The sequence below is a fragment of the Chaetura pelagica genome, unplaced genomic scaffold (assembly GCF_000747805.2).
Source record: "Chaetura pelagica isolate M959 unplaced genomic scaffold, ChaPel_1.0 scaffold278, whole genome shotgun sequence".
Classification (NCBI taxonomy): Eukaryota; Metazoa; Chordata; class Aves; order Apodiformes; family Apodidae; genus Chaetura; species Chaetura pelagica.
The window spans coordinates 113017-133057 of NW_009954497.1; the positions used below are offsets into that span (position 1 = coordinate 113017).

General features: G+C 37.1%; 1 protein-coding gene across 1 annotated transcript in view; it reads right to left on the reverse strand.

Moving 5' to 3' along the window:
* The window catches only part of BIRC6 (baculoviral IAP repeat containing 6), a 154876-nt gene that overhangs the window by 98334 nt on the left and 36501 nt on the right, over window positions 1-20041 (reverse strand). The window contains exons 17-35 of the mRNA XM_010004564.1: window positions 19172-19333; window positions 18930-19061; window positions 18570-18667; window positions 17165-17312; window positions 14383-14516; window positions 13191-13337; window positions 12494-12681; window positions 11544-11858; window positions 11017-11116; window positions 10369-10583; window positions 9985-10193; window positions 9347-9693; window positions 8160-8379; window positions 7097-7230; window positions 4435-4572; window positions 3563-3690; window positions 2833-2964; window positions 1277-1492; window positions 205-388 (exon numbers count right to left, since the gene is read on the reverse strand). Of these exons, the coding sequence (XP_010002866.1) occupies window positions 205-388; window positions 1277-1492; window positions 2833-2964; window positions 3563-3690; window positions 4435-4572; window positions 7097-7230; window positions 8160-8379; window positions 9347-9693; window positions 9985-10193; window positions 10369-10583; window positions 11017-11116; window positions 11544-11858; window positions 12494-12681; window positions 13191-13337; window positions 14383-14516; window positions 17165-17312; window positions 18570-18667; window positions 18930-19061; window positions 19172-19333 (3347 nt within the window). The remainder of the gene's footprint in view (window positions 1-204; window positions 389-1276; window positions 1493-2832; window positions 2965-3562; window positions 3691-4434; window positions 4573-7096; window positions 7231-8159; window positions 8380-9346; window positions 9694-9984; window positions 10194-10368; window positions 10584-11016; window positions 11117-11543; window positions 11859-12493; window positions 12682-13190; window positions 13338-14382; window positions 14517-17164; window positions 17313-18569; window positions 18668-18929; window positions 19062-19171; window positions 19334-20041) is intronic.

The following is a 20041-nucleotide window of genomic DNA, read 5'->3' on the forward strand; positions in this document are numbered from 1 at the left end:
AATCACTAATTCAGGGTTGTCTGTAATCACAACTTTAAACTGCATTTTTTACGTGCTAGTATCAATGGTATGATTTTTTGTTTTTTACTATCTTAATAGTTTCAGCAGATTCTAAAAAAAGAATAATAAAATCCTATAACATCAAGAGAAGAAAGTTTCGAGTGTAACGTACATTCTGAAAAAATTAACAACCTGAAAACAAACCTGCTAGAATATCCTGCAGCATACAAGTCAGAGAATACTGAGCCCATGCTCCTCCCCAGGAGATGTCTCCTCTGTTAAAGTCAGTTCCAACAAGAAGCAGCAATAATCTTTCCAACTGAGTCTCATTTACAATCTCACATAAATGAATTGTTGGTCTTGTAGCATTTGCAATTCTAGCAAGAACCTATATTAAAAAAATAAATCCATATCTATTCATATTTAACACGATGATAGTATGTAATAGATTTAATTTCTATGATATTAGATTTTGCTTACAAGTAAATCAGGTATTTTTACTAGCTTAAATTTTAGAATTTTACAAGTGTAATTATATGAAAATATTTTTTAAAAAATTACTTTTCTATGCAATTCTGAAGCCATGATACCCGACATTACTAAGTTGGATGGGAATGTTGATCTGCTTAAGGGCAGGGAGGCTCTGCAAAGGGATCTACACAGGCTTGATCCACGGGTCAAGGCCAATGGCATGAATTTCAATAAGGTCAGATGTTGGGTCATGCACTTCAGCCACAACTACAGGCCTGGGGAGGAGTGGCTGTAGAGCTGCCCAGCTGCGAGGGACCTGGGGGTATTGAATGACAGCCAGCTGAACATGATCCAGCAGGGTGCCCAGGGGGCCAAGAAGGCCAACAACATCCTGGCCTGCATCAGGAACAGTGTGACCAGCAGAACCAGGAAGGTGATCCTCCCCCTCTACTCAGCCTTGGTGAGGCTGCACCTCGAGCACTGTGTGCAGCTTTGAACACCACTGTGTAGGAAGGACATTGAGGTGCTGGAGAAGGTGCAGAGAAGGGCAACTAGGCTGCTTAGGGGTCTGGAGAGCAGGTCTTACGAGGAGAGGCTGAAGGAGCTGGGGCTGTTCAGCCTGGAGAAGAGCAGGCTGAGGGAAGACCTCATTGCTCTCTACAACTACTTGAAAGGAGGTTGTAGTGAAGCAGATGTTGGGCTCTTCTCCCTAGTGACTATCAAGCGAGCAAAAAAGGAGTAATGGAAAGCTAGCTTAACACAGTCTCCATTGCAATTACACAGTGATGCTCCATGTTCTCCTTACCTTACAAACAAATAGAAGTAAATCTGCATGACAAGTAAAGTCCATGGACAAGAGAAAGAGTGCCAGCTTCTGCACTACAGAAATACAACGTTCATGTGCCAGTGTAAATGGAAGTGGTTCAATTTCTGGAGTTTCCTTTGTTGTTGATACTTCTGTATCTAACGTAGAACGAGGCCATTCTGCAGTCCGACGTAAGCGTATTAAGTCCTTGAAGTGCTACAGAAATTAAATTTGAATCAATAGTTACATTTAAAAACTAAACTCCAAGTCTTTCCCAGTAAAAATCTGAGGCAGATATAACACTAACTGTAAAACTTAAAAAAAAAAAAAGTCTAAGAATATGTAATAATCTGGAATGGAATTAATGCTTTTTTTGTCCCAAGTTTGTTTTGGCAGCATGTTATCTCAGGTGACAGACTCATAACCAAACTACCTTGTTCCAAACAAGTGCCAATTAAGTTTTTACGTTTGCCCTAAAACACACTGAGAACACACACGTTAGAAGTTCTTTTAATATTTTCACACCTGCATAGAAAGCTACAGTTACCATGTAGAAAATCGCATATAAATAATAGCTAATATGTAAATTTACCCCTACAGGAATGCTAACTTCTCTGTTCTTCATATTAGAAAACATCAGTAATTTTTAACTTTCTTAATACTTCCAGGGTACAAAGTGTCCATTAGCCACCATAAACTGAACTACTCGGATAGCGTGATTGATCAGGGCTCTAAATTACAACCATTTTGACAGAGGATCTACAAATGCAATGGAGGAAAAAAGGTGCTTTTATTGATCCTTCCATCCACAAAAGGGACACACATTCAGCAGCTCAATTAATAGCACTGGCTACTCAAGCAGTCTAAAATTAGATAATGCAAATGCCTCTTGCAACCTCACTCAAGCAGTAGCTACTGAAGTACACCACAGAAAAAACTATTTACTAACACAAAGTTTACAGCTTTCTGCTAAATGCAATAAATGTCTTAAATTACTCACAGCTTGTCAGAACTGAAAGTGATTAGCAGGCAAAGTAGTAAAAGCTGCATGAAATGCAACTATCAAGTGTACAATGATACCGTTACTAGAGGTTAAGAGACTGCAAGGGGAAAACTCTTTAGTTCAACATGCTTTTTTGATGCAACATGGCTGCTATAAAGTGAAACATAAAATAGCTGGACAGCATTTTTCAGTCGGCAGCTTATTTAAAGGTATCTCTAGGGGGGGCACCAGTGGAGTAGCCCTCTGGTATAACCTGCTGGAATAAAGCAGAAAATAGTGCAAGAAAGAACAGCTCATGACAAGTAGAGTTAGTGAAAACTTAACACATTTACTTTTTATGTTGGTGTTTAAATTTTGGTGGCATTTTGGATTTTTTTCATAATTACACAAGATTTCCAGATGGCTGCTTTTTTCAGCATCAGAACATACTTGATAGCAGCCATGATGCAACAACTTTTTAAAATAAGGTCAACATAGGACAAAAATGACTTTGCAGGAACAGGTCTTTTCACAAAAAGGACAAGAAGTCAGTTACAGTTTCAGAGCATCATACCTTTGAAGTAGCCTGCTTTAGTTTTGCCTGCTCTACTAAAAGTTTGTATGATGATCCTTTGTTGCTCTGTATTTTCTCTTTTTCCATCTGTTCCACCAAAGCCTTCTGTTTTGCTTTTAATAAGTTAAGTTGCTAAAAAGAAAATGTTAATAGGGAAAAATGAAAATTTAAGCAATAAGATGTTAAAAAGGATCAGTATGTTCATGTGATAGTATTCTTCAGTTCAAATTGTAACTTGAGCTTTTAAAATACAGTTTGCACATAATTTTAACTAAGACACTGTAAGACACTAGCAGACCCAGAAGAGATGAAGTTAAAGAACAGTATTTTTAAAGGAGCTCGAGACATACATGCCTACAGTCATAAAACCAACATGGTTGCACTTAGAAATGAAAATTTTGTCTCTTAAAAATTACCAACTTCTATATCACAGTTTAGGTGCTTGCACTCAGGTGTACCCAGATTTACGTAGAAAGTAAATTGTATTTACTCTGCAATATGGGCCACAGAGTGCAACTGCACACTCCACATCTGCTCTTCCAGCAGATCCCATGCCCCACAGTTTGAGATGAATGTCAAAGAAGTTAGGCAGCCTTTAGCTACAGAACCAGACTTATGCAAAAGCAAGGCTGAATGAGTCCCAAGGCCAAAGCTGTTCTTTCAAGAGTTGAGATACTGTACAAATGAGACATATGTCTGATAAAATAGTCACTACCATGCTAGAAGTCACCTGTTTATGATGCACAAGCTGTTTTCTTATCTTTCTGGAATACAGTCTATCTAGGCTACTGTTGCCTTTGGTAGATCTGCTCAGACTCTGGGTGTGAAGGCTATTGTTTATAAAACTCCACTGGTTTCCTAATGGAAATAGGAAAAAAGGGGATATTAATCCATCTTATCAAACCTCAATTAATTTCAGAGAAGAGCATTTACATTGCAGCAATGGTTAGCAACTCCATACACCAAATACTACAGGAACAAGCAAAATCTAAGTATTAAGCAGCTATCACCACTGATCATCTTATTTTCTTGTAATTTGAAAATGCAATGGTACCACCTTGTCATTATTTTAAAAACATACATGGAACTAAGCAAGACTGTCCTAAAATAAAAATATTTGAACAGCTTCCATAACACAAAAGCTTTACAGTTTTAAAGTTCAGAAAAGATGTTCAAAGAAAACCAAAGCTAATCCACCTAAACAATAATAAAAATAAATAGTAAAAAATGTGTTTAGAAAGACTGGATCCAAATGCTATGGCAAATATGAGACATGATGTTGCCCCATCTCAACTGTCTCAACATGGTGTACTCTCAATTGCCATGTCCTGGTGTCACACATTTTACAAACTAAAACCAATCCTGTACTTTTTACTTAGAAAAAAAATAAAGGAGGTAATATTTTAGAGGTCTTTTCCAATGAGGATAATTCTGTGATTCTGTGATATTTCTAAGGAGAAGGGGACATGAAGAAGCAGACAACAATACAAAGAAAATGATCTTAAAATGTCATTTTTCAATTGAATTGAAAATATATTTTCAGTATTTAAACAGCTCCCAAGCTAATACCCACAGAAGCCAAGTTTGCTAAGTGTTACAGACCTGTCAAAAATCGTTCCCTCTCTTTTCCATTCAGAGGTTTCTTGGCTGTGGCTGCTTCATCTTCAACAGTAGCTACATAATCTAGTAGTCTGGATACCAGCATTACAACCCAGCTGATCATGGGAATGTCTAAAACTCCTTAAAAATAAATAGATTTGAGTGCTTTAATTAAGTTTTGAAGCCATAACAAACTAGTTTTAAAGAAATCATAAAAAGCTTTGAATGGCACACATTTCACACTAGGCCACAAAGATTCTAATCCTTTTTTTTTTTTTTTAAGGAGGATGAGAGTCTGAGCATTCACAATTGAGGGAAGAAATCAAACATTCAGTTCAGAAATCAAGTGTAAGAGAAAACGTCACAGTTCTTAGTCTGATGAAGTCAAAAGTCAAAAGCTTCAACTCTCCTTTAAGCAGCTTTAAAAAAAAAGTCTAAAAACGTCACTCTAAACTTCCTAAATTCCAAATGCAGAATGACAGTTGCTTGTATTAAAACACATAAATGAGATATATCAAATTCTGTAGCGTGCAATTCCTTCATCAGCCAGGGCTCCAACAAGACAGTTCTAATGGTGCACCCAAATACTATCATTTTTGCTCCTCTGTTAGTGTATTTTCATGTAGCCATTTGAGTGAGATGCAGAAAAGCCAAGACAGAGTTCAGAGTAGATGAGCTTTGTTGGTGGCACTGATGACTGACTGGCTATTGACTGTTTCAGCCTCACACATAAAATGCAATATTTTTGTACAGGCAGAAGGGAAAAAAACCCAACGTATTTTACACATCATGCAAGAAAAATCTTTTGTACATGAGCAAATCTAGATGAATGGCTCTAAAATGAACTCAGGAGTGTTCAATAAAGACCAGAAACCTATAGTTACTGACCACTTGATCATAGTAATTAGTCAAATGGCATACTTTTACATAACATCAATACAGCAGTCATCAGTTCTAGAGGTTACATGTATATTTTCCTATCTGTGCACTGCACTGAGCCACATTTAACTACCCTATGCTTTTCCTGTAGCAACCTCAAAAAAACTTTAACTCAATCTATTACTAATTCCAGGTCAAAGAAGAAAACTAAGGCACAGAAATGACTTGTCCGTAATCATATTTAGTTGCTGGCAGCCCAAGTGACAGGATGCAGGCCCTGACTGTTAACTCCAGTTTCCTGTCCACACTGGCAGAATGCAGCCCACCCCAAGCAAGCAAAAGAACAGGAGGTCCCTCCCATTACAGGGCTCAAACAAGAACTGCAGACTAAATATGAAGAACACAAATTAGCAGCACTAGTGATCACTACATACCTTTTTGGTTGGCAGAATAAAAAGGAGTCTGCTGCAGGGTGAAGTATATACCTTTTCACACTTCTGTTTAAACAAGTGCATTTCTTCTCCTTTTTTCTCTTAAAAATTCATATTTTCAGCTTCTCTCCCTTTAAGTGTCTTTTATTCCTTTTTTTTCCCCTTTTGCCTCAAAGTTTACAACCTCTCTCTATCGACAACACTCACCTCTTGCTCTGAGTGTCCTTTGTTTCCTGATTTCTTCCCCAGTAAGTTTTTACCCCTTTGACCCTCAGTTATGCATGATAGTTCTCAAATAGGAATTTCTTCTGCCCTACCTGATGCTTCCACCACACATAATAATGCCCTAGTACTCACCTGTACTGTCCAGGAGGAAGAAAGCTGGAAGACCAGCAAATAAAGCTCTGAAGTATCAGTTACTTCTGCTTCCTAAAGTCCTCCGTGAGGACAACTAGTAAGGCAAGAGCTATGAAAGGAATTGGCAGCTGTGGGGAGAGTGCAAACAGAGGTAGAGGAGACGTAAGCTTGGGTTTGCCTCAAACTAGTTAGACTACAGCAGGATATGGCCAAGATAGAGAAAGTACAGGATAGACCAATGGGAAGTAATAGGAAAGCTTCTGACATCAGCTGTAGACTTGCTTACATCAGGAAACAAGGTAAAAAGTAAGGACAGCATGTCAGCTGGGATTTACCAGCTTCAAAGACAAGAATTTTAAACACCGTATCTTCTACAATGCTCTGCTACACCCATGTAACAAGAGAAGTAGCCTTGAGTTTAACGTTTTCAAAAGCAAGCATTTTCTTTGACCTTAGGGTAGTTAATAAAACACTTAAAGAAAATCAAGTTTTGAGAATGTAATTACAGCAGGTTTTTTTAGGGTGAAAAAAAGTAAATTCCCTGTGATTGCAAAAATCCTCATGTAGTTTGCAGAAACCATGCAGATACACCTAAGAAACCTATCTTCATAACCGTGTTTCACCTCAAAAGCTTAAAACTAAGGATGGATCTCACAAGCAAAAAGGGGCACTTCTTTTGAAAAATGCTAAATTCCAAAGTCATTCACTGGAGCCAACAGAGTTGTACAGATCAGATATTTCCCCCACTTCATTAAACTTTAAAGCTCCCTAGATGAATTAAAAGCTACCAAACATTTTGCTGAGGTCTAAATGAGGGCAGGGGGAAGGAATCCCTTTTACAACCTACAAAAAGTTTCAGCACATTTTAGAAGACAACCATGTTTTGGAAAGATAAACAAGCATTTTCTTCTTTTAATACACAAAAAATTGTGAGCTCGTCTCCCAGTTTTTTAGCTTATGAGGAATATGAAAATATAATTTCCAAATTAGAGGGCTACCTTCAGTTCTTCTGTGCACAGGTAAATGAGGTTGCAGTGGTGATAGCAGGTTATCCAGGAGATTAAGTAAACTTTCCAAAACACCACTGTTGCTAAGCGATCTTTGGCCAATGCAGGAAAGCAACATGAAGACCCTAAAAATAAAATGTACATATTTAAGATTTTATTTCCTTTGAGATACAATAATATTCTCAAACACCCCTTACAGAACAGTATTCCTGTAGGCTTTCATCTGAGACACAGGCAGATTGCTAGAGCAACCAGTACTGTGGCCTAGCACGTGAACTGGATTTCATGTTGTATTGTAAGCATAAAGCAGTATTTTAGGGTATTTTCTCTTTCACCCTCAAGAGGTCAGCAGAGCATTCCACTTGGTACATCTGAAAATAAGATTTCATCCGTTTTATTTCCTGTTACACATGATACACTGAGTAGCAAGGATAGAGAATGAAATCCATATATTATTTTATCCCTGCATTAATTATTCTTTATTTAAATAATGAAAACAAAAATGCTGCTGTCCAAAGAAGGCAGAAAGCCACAGAACAGCAAATATTTTTCTTTAAAATAAAATCTTAATGCTTAGACTATCAAACAACTCAATCAATAACCTGAAACAATCAACACATCTAACATTCAGTGCTCAACTCAATGCTTGTTTATTCTTATCTCAGAGAAAACTTTTGTGTTAAATGCTAATAAGTGTGCTTTCCAGTCTCAATCCTACCTCCAAATGCACTAGAAGAGGAGCTTTATGATGATAGTGCAATTAAGCCTGATAAAGGAGGTAGCTACTTTTGACACTGCAGAGCAATCTTGCTGGGTATATGAAGATCTCCAAGTCAGGAAAACTAGCAACTTATTGTGGTGCAAACACTAAATAGGTGCAATAAAAAACTGCACAGACACTTAGCATTTGCAGTGCTTTTTTGAAACTATTTCTTAAAACAATGGCATAGGAGTAGCCTTCAGTCACATTTTTACAATTCCAATGTTAAATTATTATTAAAGGAATTATTTAAGTGATCAACATGTATTGTATCAACATAGACTTATACCTTACCTGTCTTGTGGGAATATAAGAAGCTGCTCTGAATTGTATAATTCCTGCAGTACATTTGACAGAAACTGACCCCACCATCTTTCTCCTCCACAGAGCTGAACAAGCAGAAGGCCAGTATGCAATCGTATCTTTGGGGTCCCACTGATACATAGGTGTTTAAATAATTCTTCACAAGCTTGAGCATGGAAAGTACTTTGCAGAACCACAGGAACAGAGTGCCCTTTTATGAAAAGAGAGCAAGGAATTGTGTTTAAAGAAAAAAAATGGCTTGAAAACATAGGAGGAAAAATTTTGCAGAAAGTTTTAAAAACTATTATAATTAGACTGACTGGCACAGGGGAGAAGGAACAAATGGAAATATGGTAATTTTCAGTTAAAGCATAAAGATCAAGCCATTTGGTGAAAACTACCTCAATTTCATGTCAGTGCAAATGCCCGCATGGCTATACAAAAAACCCCCAAACGCTCATTACAAATAAGAACAATACGGCATAGAAAATTACAAAACATACACACCTATCTGTCAGCAGAACAGCCTTCTGCTTTTTTTAAAGCAAAAACCAACCAAACAAAACAACAACAAACAAATACACATCACTCCTACTCAGACTTGAATTTTGATTGTTCAAGAACTCTTTCAATGACAAGTTTAGGAAATAAAAATACTTACTGGATATTAAAAACCAGTAACTGGGTAGAGATACTGTTTTATGACTTCTTTCTCCCCGCCAGAAGCCATTTCTGCTTCCTCTCCCCACTTCTAACAGCCTAATCCATCCCCACTGCTGCACAGACTTCAGTGCTCACAGATACTTTTACAAGCTGATTCTACCTACAAAAACAAGATTAATTCTGCCTGGGCAGGCTTTTGTCCCTTCAGCAAACTGAATCAGCCCACAGATGGATCAGATGACTATCTGAACAAAGGAATACACAGGGGTGACTTGGGAAGATAGCCCTCGATCTCCTCTTCTTCCTCCTCTTTGGGAGCAGGAAGTGGTTAGGTCAGCTTGGTGCCACTGGTGAAGCTTTACGCTGTATGTTACCAGCTACTAAAATCATAGCAAAACACATCTCAAGATAGTTTAAAAGCTTTATAGTGGTAATGTACAGATCAAGAAATAGAAACACTTGCAAATTGTTGCTACAAAGAAGACAAAAATATGAAAACCTCCACAAATACTAACCGTTGGAAGAATGAAGCAAACTAAGCAAAGTATCCAACAAGTATCTAATGATAGTGCGTAACTGTTCTGTGGATGACATCTGAATCAACTCTTTTGGATCAGCTTGCTCCTTCAGTGTTTTCCTGCTTGCACCTAAAGCCACTTTAAGCCTCTGAACAGCATGGTGAGCCAAGTTGAGTTGAAGCTGTAGCTGAATGCAGTCCTGGTATGCAGAAAATACTCTGCTATCTTCTTCTACTGCTTTGTCTGGCTTTCGTAAAAAGTACTGGGCATTGTTAGCACTATTGAGTGGTGGCAGGTCAATACTCTGCAGAAGGATTTCTAATCGATGACAGGCCAAATTGTACCTAAAGAGAAAAATTTCCACACATGTTAGCAAACAGCAATATATTTGACAGTCACCCTGCCAGAAGATGACTTCTGGTCCATTCTGAGTGCACTGTTAAAATAGATACTTAAAAAAAATAAATACAGTGCGGTCTTTGTTACTGCTGTGCATTGTAACTCTACAAAAAAGGCAGAGTTTTCTTTGGTCTGAAGAACATTAAGGGAAAAAAAACCCCACATTTATAACATTATGATATTCCAGTGGTTCAAGCTAAAGTAACTAGTAAGTACACATTTGTTTGTCTTCTAACCTGCATTGTATGTCTTCTTGCAATGCGACCATCATTGCCAAGTGTTGGTCAATTTCTGGCTGATTTGCAGCTTCACCTTCTCCTCTGAGGGGATCATGCATTAGTTTCAGCTCGTTTTCAAAGGGCAAGATATAAGTATGGCCATAATAAAATCCTAATGGTATTTTTGCTCTGGCATTTGTGCTACCATATCGACCAATAACAGTGATCTGAAAGAGAACAGAGATATACTGTAACACACTTGTACCAAACAGGCAAGATAAACACCAAGTGAGAAGTTAATAAAAAAATTTTATAGCCAACTAGTTTGGCCTAAGAGAAAGTTCACGTACTAACAATAACCAAGAGTTTAAAAGATAGAGTAAGCAGTCTATCTCCTTTTACCTTCATAAACCTGCAAACTGGGGGTGGCAACAAGTCATGTAAAATAAGTGAATGTGTGCTAATGTCAGTAGCCACCACCAGTCGCCTTCCATCCACTTCTTCTCCTAAAGTCCAGATGTCAATTGACAGGGAAGCCAAATCTCCACAAGTAGGAATCAATACATCTGTCAGCAAAATAGGTCTTCCAAAATCTAAGGTCACGAATCTTCTTGCTCCTACGGGAAAAACACAGGATTGCCTAAAATTCCAATGCATGCTAATGAGTGAAGAGATGTTCCTTTTCAAACAATAAAGCCGTTGTCAAACATAGCTGCATAACCTCAAAATCTCTCACTACAACTTTCACTGATTGAAAAGAAAATTTTGGCTTCAACTGCATTTCTGTTGTTATGCTTTTTATGCATTATTCAGAATAGATGCTCTGTCCAGAGACCAAACACATTCCCCAAAGCTCCTGGGATTTTTCAGCTTTATAAATATCAGAATGCTGGGGCTTAAACTTCCAGATACAACAGAAATGCTGAGAAGTATCTTTTCTTTGGAAAGCCAAGTGAGCCTGAGACTAAAAAACTTCTTAAAGACCCTGGAAAATATTCCACTACTTTTTAGAAAATGTGTCAAAATTATTACTAGGAATTCTGGTTTTACCTGAGTGCATTCGCTCTATAATAATTGATTGATGAGGGGGAGGTTGAAGAAAATGCGAAGCATGAGATATTGCAAGAGCAAGTCCGGATCCAAGCGGATTCTGAGAGAGAAAACACCAGTAAAATTAAGTCTTCAAAATCTATGCATTTATAATAAGCTGTTCTTTAAAAAAAACTCTTAGAATACCTCTTATGATTTAAACATGTCCAATTCTGACACCTCACTACATTTAGATTTGAGCATGAACCATCAAAATACATTAAGTACTAAATTCGAGGGATTAGTATCTCCTTATATAGTTAATCTATATAATGATTAATGGTTTCTTTTAGAAACCATTTGAGGTACCAGAACCACTCTATCTAGCTTTCATATAGTCTAAATCTAGTTGATATAGTTTTCACACCTCATCCAAATAAACAGATATTTACTACCACTCAAGTACAAATCAGATCCTGATAAGGCTTACAGCCTCTTACAGTTTCTATATGATAAAAAAACCAAACAAAATCAACAAAAATAATTACCGTTCTAGACTTGCTTGTATTTTTGTTATGTGCTGCAAGGTTAACTGTTGGGGGATCAATGACTGAACCAGGGAAAAGCTGAGCAAGCTCTGCATTAATAACAGCGGAAACCGCCTCGTTAGGTGGAGTCAAAGGTGGAGTCATGAATAGAGGAGTTGTTTTTGGTGTGGGTGGAATGACATCTGAAGGATGGATGAAGAACCCTGGGGCTGCTACTGGATTAGAAGGCACAGAGTTGTGAACAGGACCAACTGCTGATGCTGCTGCTGCCGCGGCTGCTGTTGTCTGATGCAGCTTTGCTTCCAGCTTAGCTTTCTGTGGGGAAAATGAAAGCAGCATATGTAGCAGATTCGTGAACACAGTAGCAGTACTGAACCTCAAGTTCAACTTTCATTGTAAGACTAGATTTAATAAATCCAAGCTACCTTCTGTATAGGCATGTTAGATATCAAACTACAAGCTGAAAAATTAAACTCTATTCAGTTTGACCTGACTTGTTGAGAAAAATGGGTAATTAAGTAATGAACTGGAGTAATAAAAAAATAATAAAAAACCTACAACTGAACAGCAAAGTACACAGCCAAGCTTCATACTGACAATGGCTTTATAAATTATACTTCCCAGTGTCAGCAACTACATTTTTCATTTCAGTGAGCTATTTCAATTTCCAGACTGATATACTTAACTATTAAGACCTAGTGTTGATTACAAACTCCCAACCCACCCTCAAATTACACAAAAAAAAACCAAGTCTGAGAGACCAAAGCAGCATGGGAGACACTTTGAGCATTTTGCTTAATAAGACTGATCCTCAGTCATGACCTGTTCCTTCCTCAAATACACTGTGGAGTGAAAAAAAAGTGAAAAAAAAAAGTGACAAGCTCTGCAACTACTTTCTCAGCTTTTGAAATTTAGAGACAGCATTAAAAAATAGCCAAATAGCCTCCAACCTGTTGCTGAAGCTTCAAAAGCTGCTGCTGTTTCTCTTGCAGCACCTGGAGCTGTTGCTCGGCTGAGGCCATTGCATGAGAGAGAGACTGCAAAGCTACCTGGGCTGCTGAACTCAGTGCTGTCGAGGCTTCCCCAACCGTTCCAGAAGAGAGGCCACCAACTGCTGGGGTAACCCCAAAGGTACTCACTGGCATGAAACAAACAAACAAAAAAAAAAACAAAAACAAGAAACATGTATGTAGAAAAGAAATTATAAAACACCTTTAATTTCATTCCTTACTAATTGTTAAGAGCAAGGTAAAATCGGAAGCATCTCCTTTTACCCAGCTCTCACTATAGTACATGGTTTACAGACTATGCACACTCATCATACATGCAATGTTTTCATTACAGAAGAGCCACCTAATGCCCTGGAATTCTTAAGCCACATAAGGCTGAAGGCCAACATGTGAACTTGTATGTTGTATTCTCCACTAGAAATGAAGTTGATTCCAACACAAATTTGGAATCCACTTCGTTTGCTAAGCTTTAAGAAGTTTAACTTCACGTACAGTAACAATTTAAAAAAATTTTCAACGTATATAGAATTACAGATTGTTTGTCAAGCAAGTTTGTCAAACAGTGCTAAATATGTCCAATTAAAAATATTATACTGTGGAACTACACTAAATAGGAAAAAAGAAAAATTGTATATACCAGTAAACGTACTTGCATCGTCCCTTTCTATTCTAGTTCCATCACTTGTTGAAACACAGGTAAAGTGCAAAGGTTCAACTTCCAGAAGTCCAGTAAGGGAAGTGAAACTACCTTCAGCAGCTGCACAGCTACTTATTTTCCCATTTCCTGAAAGAGAAATAAATACCTGCACAATCAGCTTATGTATTCTTGACAGCGACATTTCAAATCACGAAGAGTCAAAAGGCACAACTAAACATAACCTACATATTTTATTACCACGAACTGTGGAACAAACACTGTCACAGCCACAATACAAATGGAAGTATATTTTAAAACTGATAATGCTGCCAAATTAAGTCCAACTAACAAGTGTGATAACAAAAGCGCAGTGAGGGTAACTGCAGAAAAAAAGTGATATATGGATGCTCTATTCTTTCTTCACTGTGAGAAAATTAGCTTGTAAAAATACATGTATGTTACTGGAAAGGAAGAGAAAGAAAATAACAGACTAAGATGATACGTCGAGTATAAAAACCAGACTACTATTCAGTATACTAAGTAATCCAGTGTTGCATGGAAGAAGGGGTGGGAAAGAGATGGACAAGCAAAGGAAAAGAGTCATTATGACTGATGGATATGCTTGCTGTGAAAAGAATTTACTGACAGATAAAAATAGTCTGATTCTTCAGACATTCCATGGCCTAAAAATTCACTTATGAGTTAATCTGAAGTACAGATACAAATATGCTTTTAAGGTGTTTTAATGCCTTTGAAACAGAAAAAAGTATCTCATTAAAGTTCTAATATTTAGGTAGAAGAGTGCCATATGGCAGCTCCCAACTTCAGAAAAACCCATTTAGGTTTTCCTGTCTTTGAGATGGTTGCTAGTCTAAGTGACTAATACCATATCTCAAAAATGCTGATCAATGGAAGTGACAGATGGTTCTTAGATGACTCTGACCCAGCCTTTCTGTTTAATCTCTAGCCTTTCTTAGATATTCTACAGTATTAAAAATAAAAATTCCAGAAAGAGGTTTCTTCCTGCCCTAAGGGCTACAGGAAATGTAGGAGATCTCATGAAGCAGAAAAATCTTGACCTTCATTATGTACAGCTATAAAACAGATGGAAAGTATAAAAACAGATCTTCACTAAAGGAAATAGAGACAATTACCAATTATTGCTCTAGAGACTACTGACAGACATACATACCTGATAGAACATCAGACAAATCAATTTCATCTGACTGTACTCCAATACTGCTGTTGTATACATTTTTACAAGAAGAACCACTTATTTCCAAATCAAATAGGACTGGATCAAAAGGTGAACTATATAATCCATATCTGCAAATTGAATAAGACAAACAGAATTATTCAAACAATAAGAATTTATGTAAAATTATTTACAAAGTATTTAATAATCAGAATTTATTACATTTCAGATTACTCTTTTAATTCAATAGACTTACCATAGAAATTACCATTTACTTTACAACTGAAGTAGTTTACTAGGTGACCTTTTCAAACAGCTTATGATGCTAAATAAATAATGCTTTTTTACTAAATAAGTTTAAAGATGTAATACTGTCCTGGAAACATGACACAGAGTCACACTCAAGACATGGAAACTAGAACTACAAGCTTTAGACAATCAGTCATACACATGCCTGCACATGGTAAGCCAGATATTTATCTGAAGTAAAAAAAACAGTACTGTTTTCCAAAACAGGAAAGAAATTCCACCTCAGCTTGTTCTTCCAGCTGAAGTAATAAGAAAAAAGGAAATGCTGTTAGGCATAACAATCAACACTTGCCAACACTTTAAATATCTCAACATAAGAAAATCTAATTACTCCTACTCTGGCAGCACTGCAGGGGGGAAAAAAGTAATATAATCACTCAGGTAACAAGGTGATCTCAAATAATTTAGGGTTTTATAAGCCAAGAGAAATGAAAATTTAAAGTAATAACAAAATTAGTGGTTTTATGTTTTTGTACAAATACCTATTATTAGCAACTGACAAAAGGAGAAAAGATGGAAATCAGGCCAAATTATTAAGCAGGGATAGAAAGACTACATCTGTGAAGGTACAAAAGTGAGGAACACATAATACTTCCCACCTTGACTACTGGCCAGAGCCAGAACAAAATATGAACATATTTCCATGAACACAACAGTAGCAACAGGAAGGTCCTCCTCCCTCTTTTACCTGTGCTTCAGAGCAGCTTCTCTGTTCTTTAGCAGTTGAGGAAAGGCCCTAACAGGTAATACGGAGAAGGCTGGTGTTTTTCAATGCATTTTTTGAGCAAGTAGTCACAAAAGGATAAATGGCTACATTAACACTGCAACACCAGCAACAAGGTAGAACAGATTTTAGACTCCTCTGAATGTTAAAATGCTTCCATGTTGGCTGGGCTCAATGCTTTTTGCCACATAATGCCAAAACTAACTAGTCAGAAAATGATGTTACACAGAAGGGCAATAATTGCTACTATCTTTAAATAAAATTAGAAAAAGAGAGGAAAGAAAACCTGAGAATCACAGATCAACTCACTTAACATACATTTCCTAACTAAGTTGCTTATAAGCACCTACAAGGCAGCAAATTTAAGATTATAACTTTGTACTAAGGACAATATATATTAATCTAGATTAATCTTGCTCTCTACAAGCCTGAACTTCACAGAGAAAGAGAAAACTGCATATGTAGCAAGACTGAAATATTGGCTGCATGACCTTTTTTCATAAAAAAAGCAAGACAACATGCTACTGTAAAATGGTTACTAAAAATACAAAAATGGTCACAGCCTGTTTTAGAGCTTGGATTTACCAACTCTATAAATTAGGTCAGTTCAACATAAGTCATTCAAGTAGTAAGCGTCAAAGTGAAGAGTCTGACTTATTAAGCAAGCAGGTGATAAAAACTAAAAAGGAGTTAACAAGCGTTTTGGTAGAACAGGATCAGAATTTGAATGTATCGCAGCAATTTAAATGTATTCTGTCCAACCCAGACTTAATTCAGTAAGCACAGTTCCTTTTACTGATCCTTCAGTAGGAATAATCACATACACAGTTTTAAGATGCATTAGCAACACCCTTCAGAAAAGTCTACATAAGTTACATCAATGAAAAACAAAGAATGAACCAATAACGTCACAAAAAAAAATCATCATTTTCATCTGTGCAGTAATGAGTATACACTATGTGAAATACTTCTTTTGCTTCACTCAGCAGAGACCTCAACTGGAAAAATGTTTACCATTTTGTGTACTGCAATTCAAGGAAGATGAGGATCAAAGAAAACAGGTCAAGGAGCTTCTTTAACAATTACTATAGATCTGGAGAATATGATCAAGATACAAACATCCTCTAGACACCCAAAATTTGTTAAGAATTAAATACTCTGTTCTTTACTGCCAAGATGGACACGACACAAGCATTAAAAAGCTTTAGTTGCAGCAGGAGACAATTCAGATTAGATACAAGCATAAGGATACAGCTGAAGTGTTAATGATAATAAACCCATGTATAAGCTTACAATATTTAGAATAATTAAATGCTACCTCTACTTTAATCAGGTGCTTTCAAGGCCAGGGTGGATGGGGCTTGGAGCAACCTGGTCTAGTGGGAGGTGTCCCTGACCAAGCAGGGGGGTTGGAACTAAATGACCTTTAAAGATCCCTTACAACCCAAAGTATTCTATGATCATATATGGTGAAATGAAATAGCAACTGAGGAAGAATGCACAGGCTTCAAACATTATATACCCACATTTGCTGATTTAAAGTGCACTGTAAACAGCAAGACAGCAATTAAAGAACAAGTCAAAACTATTTTCCAGAGCTGTATCAAATTAATCCTTGCTCGAGCAAATAGAGCAAAATGCATCCTTCTTTTTAACAGCCAACCTTTTTCAGCACACCACAGGATGGCAGTAGACAGTTTGCATGTTTCTTTTTATTAAGTTTACAACAGTTGCATTTCTTAGTACCTTGTCTGAAGTAACGCTTCCATAGGTGTTAGGCGATCCTGCAACTGTCGGGACACAGCAGTTAGCAACGATGCACAAGCTGTACTACATCCTGCCAAATCTTCATCCTTTACATAATTCAGCAATACAAAATACCAATACACAGATCCTGTATTAAAAAATAAAAGAATCATTTCAGGTGAAACATGATTCAAATTTTCCACTCAGAAAACATACTTCAAAGCATAATCAATGAAAGTGGAAAATTACATTTCTAGTGCTTAATGAATACAACCTAGGAAACATTCTATGATCCTATGATTATCCCTCTCCTCCTTTTTTGAGAGATTTCAATTTAGAATCATTCTGTAATCATTAGTTTCCACATGTACTTCAAATTCTCTTACCAACCAATTCATAATTGGAAGAAAAAAAGGTTCCCAATGACAGTGTCCCACATTTCGTTGCTTCTGCCCACTGTTTCTACTAAGCACAACAATCGAACTGTTCTTCATTTATTAAGGTGCTAGGCTAGGGGTTTCAATCCCTTCAGAGCTAAGTCTTATTCTAGATTCAATTCCTCCTCTCCCTTTATCCTCTGTGTTCGGCTGCTGTGTCCCTATTTCGTATCTAAAATTTCCTTACAGATGAGTTCTGGAAGCAGACTGAAGTGGCTCTGTACACAAACAGAAACTCTGTACAGAAACTTCAGCTTCCTCATCCTCCTCCCCCTGTGCATTCATTCCATACCCTCAACAGCAGCATATCAAAAGTTTCTATCTGAGTGGTAGCACAACAAGCATTTCAGACTGCAAACTAATTTTCGTGCAAGACTCCTTGGTGATGCCAAGCTAGATGCAATTCAACAATGACATACTGTGAAAAACACCAAAGCAGGCCTTGCCACCCCAAGTACAGGTGCTCAAAGTCATCTTTCCATTTTACCTGGCACTCAAACAGCTCTAACAATGGTGCTACCATTTCTCTCCAATGTACATGAGGAAGGAATTTACTTGACTTGAAAATTCCAGAAGTAACAGAAACTGATGGCTACCTGCACATCATTCAGCCAGGATCCCTGGAATAAATGCTCCAATTTTCAGAAATAACAGATAATCCTGACTCTCACTTATGCCAACAGAAGGTGTGGCTGCTCAACACCTTTTGCAAATCTTGCAAAACTTACTTGAGCTCTCCCCAAAATACTAGTGCCTTAGCACTGTTTTAAGCAAGGTAATTTGCTTACAATTCCATCATCTACAAATGCATGTTCCATACTCGGATACCACCTGACCAGACCACTCCAAGAAGCAATTTGTACTAACTGAACAATTACCTAATTCTTATTTCACAACAGAGTCCAACAAAACATGCCAAACAACAAATGTGCTGTGTATGCTTATGTCAACAAACACTGTATACATACCACCTGTTGCAGCAGCAGGCAAAAGAGGCATATTGTCAAGTAAAGCTTTTAGAAGAACGGACCCAAATCCCTGCTGACTCGGGTCACATCTGCCATTGCTAAAAAAAAAAAATACAACACATAGGCACTTTAACATTTAATGAAGAATGCAGGAAACATGAAATCTCCTCCAGAAGATGGAAGTTGAAAGACTGATATTCTTTGCAGTCATACCCTAACACATTTTTCCTCAACAGAAGATCTTCTAAATCTTGCTGGTTTATAAACCCAATGTTAAACCATAACAAACACAATTCAGGCTGCATGCAGAAACATTGATACATATATATAAATATATTAAAACAATTAGCATTGACTGACCTGATGCATAGTGCAAGAAATCGTGCACATTTGTGAGCTATGCTCCGCCCAGCTTCAAAGAAGCAAACACGTATTATATCAGAGACACATTTACGTGTTTTAGAAAGCAAGCTGTCATTTCCTTCCTTTGAGCTGTAAAAACAAGTTGCGCACTTTAGACAATCAACTACAACTTTTATTTTTTTTAACAGAGCTCATAATGAGAAACAGCTATGCTAATTTAAACAAAATCTCCATCTCACCTGCCAGGTCCATTTGAATACACTCCTGCCAGCCAACAAAGCGTGTCTAGTACAAGACTCTGAGCATGTTCTGTAGTCAGACCATCATCAGATTTCTTGCAAAGAGTGGCAAGTAGCTTCTCATGGAACTCTGAAAACTGTAACATGGCACACCGTTGAACTCTAGGGAGGAGGGGAGAGAAATAAAAACCAGAATTATCCAATACAGCCATTCTCCCCATTAAAGTGTCCCTCCAGCTTTCTATAATTTCTTAGGAACAGCAAGAAAAAGATGCCAGTATATACACTTATATGATACTTTCCATGCACATATTCCCAATCTTCCTATTTTCTGCTCACAAATGTTCCAGGTTACTATGTATTTGATAACCTGCAGGGTATTTTTTTTCCTATTAACTTGTCCAGTAACTTCCAAACAAACTTTCATCATCTACAACAGTGTTTGGCAACCACCTGCAATAACCCGCAGCCTCTTTGACCTCTTTAACCTCATTATAGCTAGTGTCACCATTGTGAGGTGACAGTTGATAATACAAATTAAATACTGTATTATTTGTATTTAGGTCTGTAGTTCTAATCCATAGAGACTTTAACAATTTTTTCAGTAACAATTTGTTAATTAAATTTGATTCTGAACTTTGTCAAATAATACAGTCTATGCTGTAAAAAATAAGACAATATGTGAAAACAGAAAGAAGAGATCCTTCCTTTTAAAATAATCTGTCAAAATAATTCACATATTTTAGGAACAAAACTTACTTCCATCTGCCTTTTCAAACCAGGCAAATAATCACTCAACATACAACTTCATGCATGGTGTTATTCTGCCACAACTCACACAGCACAATGCCCTTGCACTCACAATTTACA